At 37.6% G+C, this 1,970-nt stretch overlaps 1 protein-coding gene across 4 annotated transcripts in view; it reads right to left on the bottom strand.

Moving 5' to 3' along the window:
* Positions 1–1,970, bottom strand: part of LOC106936641 (casein kinase I isoform gamma-2-like) — a 42,506-nt gene that overhangs the window by 19,769 nt on the left and 20,767 nt on the right. For all 4 annotated transcript variants that reach the window (XM_015017768.1, XM_015017769.1, XM_015017770.1 and 1 more), the window contains one exon: positions 958–1,038. In XM_015017768.1, coding sequence (XP_014873254.1) covers positions 958–1,038 — 81 coding nt within the window. The remainder of the gene's footprint in view (positions 1–957; positions 1,039–1,970) is intronic.

Genomic DNA, 1,970 nt, shown 5'->3' with positions numbered 1-1,970 from the left:
CTTATAAAGCCGTCATACCTGTAGAATTTTCATTTTGTGTGTTTTATTCCTCGGGTAAATAAAAAAAAATAAAATAAGAAAAATCTAGTTATTTCTAAACAGTGTCCAGAAAAAGGTGTTGTTCTGCTTGATGCCTAACACAGCTTCGGTCAGCATCCAGCATTATTCATGAGCTTTTTTAGGACATATTCCGTGCAGTTTTCTAAAGAAGTATTAAAATATTAAAAAGGTAGATTAGCTACAGGGACAAAATATCCCATGGGAGACTAAATTTGAAGTCAAACAGTATTTGTAGTAATAGTGACGCTAAACGGGACTAATGTCTTGTTTACAGTATGGTAACGAAACTGGAAACAGCAAAAGCCATTTATGTTAATATGTTTGATTAACATAGCAGCTTAATTAAATAAAATTTACTGTAAACTTCTGAGAAATAAAACACACAAAATGAAACTTCTACAGGTATGACGGATTTATAAGAAATCTACTGAGTAAGCGGTATGTGACGTAACATCGATGTGCGCATTACCACAAGGTATGCTGGATTTACAGGTATGACAGATAGTCAGAACACCGGCTGTACGCTGCGGCACCGGCACCCATTCTTCTAGCGCTGCCCTGGGATTAGCGCTCGCTGCCCAGACTGACTCTCAAAACTGGGCTACTCACTGGCTTTGAGTAAGCCGACGAATGACTAAGGATTCTTTTAGTTATTGGGTAACATATCAATTATGCAGAATGCATTTACTCTTTGTACAGTTTTGGCTTACTTACTGCTCTGAATATGTTGTTCTTTAAGCAAATGGCCTAATTTTGAGTCTATATGCTCCAGTTAACGATTAATCGATTACTATATTAGTTGACGATTATTTTATAATCAATTACTCTGATTAACCTTCTCAGCCCGTCTGTGCACAACTCTTACCCAGTTCTGTATTTGTTCTCATGAGCGTGTACCTGGTTTTTGGTTTGAGGTGCTTTCTCCCGGTTGCTTGTCTGAAGTGGAGTTTCAGTTGCCACAGGACCAATAGGAGTCGGCTAAACACAGAGAGCAGGAGGGAAAAATCACTGTTACTGTGTAACTTCAGCTGACAACATGATTATTTTTGTGTAAACAGAGGGGAGCTGCAGTGATAAAGCTGCTGTCACAGGTTTGAGTCCCGCATGCTTTCCCCTCTCCCATTGCCCACTTTCCTGTCTGATCACTCTTATATAAAGGTCACTAGAGCCAAAACGAAATCTTAAAAAAAAAAAAAAAACTAACACAGGCCTACATATCACTACAGGTATTTTCTGTTAGCTAGAACAAACGAACAGTGAATATTGTTTATTCTGATTTCACACACTGCCAAAAGCTTGGGCCAATCCAGCTCTAAGAAGCTTTCCAGGAACACAGAACTACTTCCAAAGGCAAAGAAGAAGAAGATTCCAAAAGCTGAATGTTAATCAAAAAGTGCTGAGGCATGTTTATCAGGCTGATGAGGACGAGTCAGGTTTATGCAGGGCTGAGCAATATGGTTTACAAATAAAAAATCTGTAATTTATTCATGCCAGTGCAGATTTAATCAATGTTTTTCTTGCTTTCTTTTCTAATAACAATAAATTATAAATGAGAAAAACTATTTTCAAAAAGGGGCTTTTATTTCAACTATGGCTTCTGTGAGTTGTACGACACAGTACTGAGGCCAGGTCAAGAACTTTTGTTTAATTACAAGAATATAGTCATAATATTAGCAGAATAAAGACACACTTTTACCAGGAAAACATCTTAAAATTACGAGAAAAGACTTGTGGGCTGTTCCTCAAACATATGAAGTCACAGGTAGTGACAGCATTGCTCCTACCTGGTAGCCCTGTACCTTCACACTTTCATATTCCTGACAGACTGCTGTCCAGATGGTGCAATATATACTGCTCAAAAAAATAAAGGGAACATTTCACTTTAATTTTGTGTTGTTTTGTTACGTTTG

This window comes from Poecilia latipinna, unplaced genomic scaffold (genome assembly GCF_001443285.1).
Source record: "Poecilia latipinna isolate Pla-1442-1.1 unplaced genomic scaffold, P_latipinna-1.0 Scaffold2185, whole genome shotgun sequence".
NCBI lineage: Eukaryota > Metazoa > Chordata > Actinopteri > Cyprinodontiformes > Poeciliidae > Poecilia > Poecilia latipinna.
The sequence above is the reverse complement of the archived record's forward strand: the minus strand, read 5'-3'. Positions and strand labels throughout refer to the sequence as shown.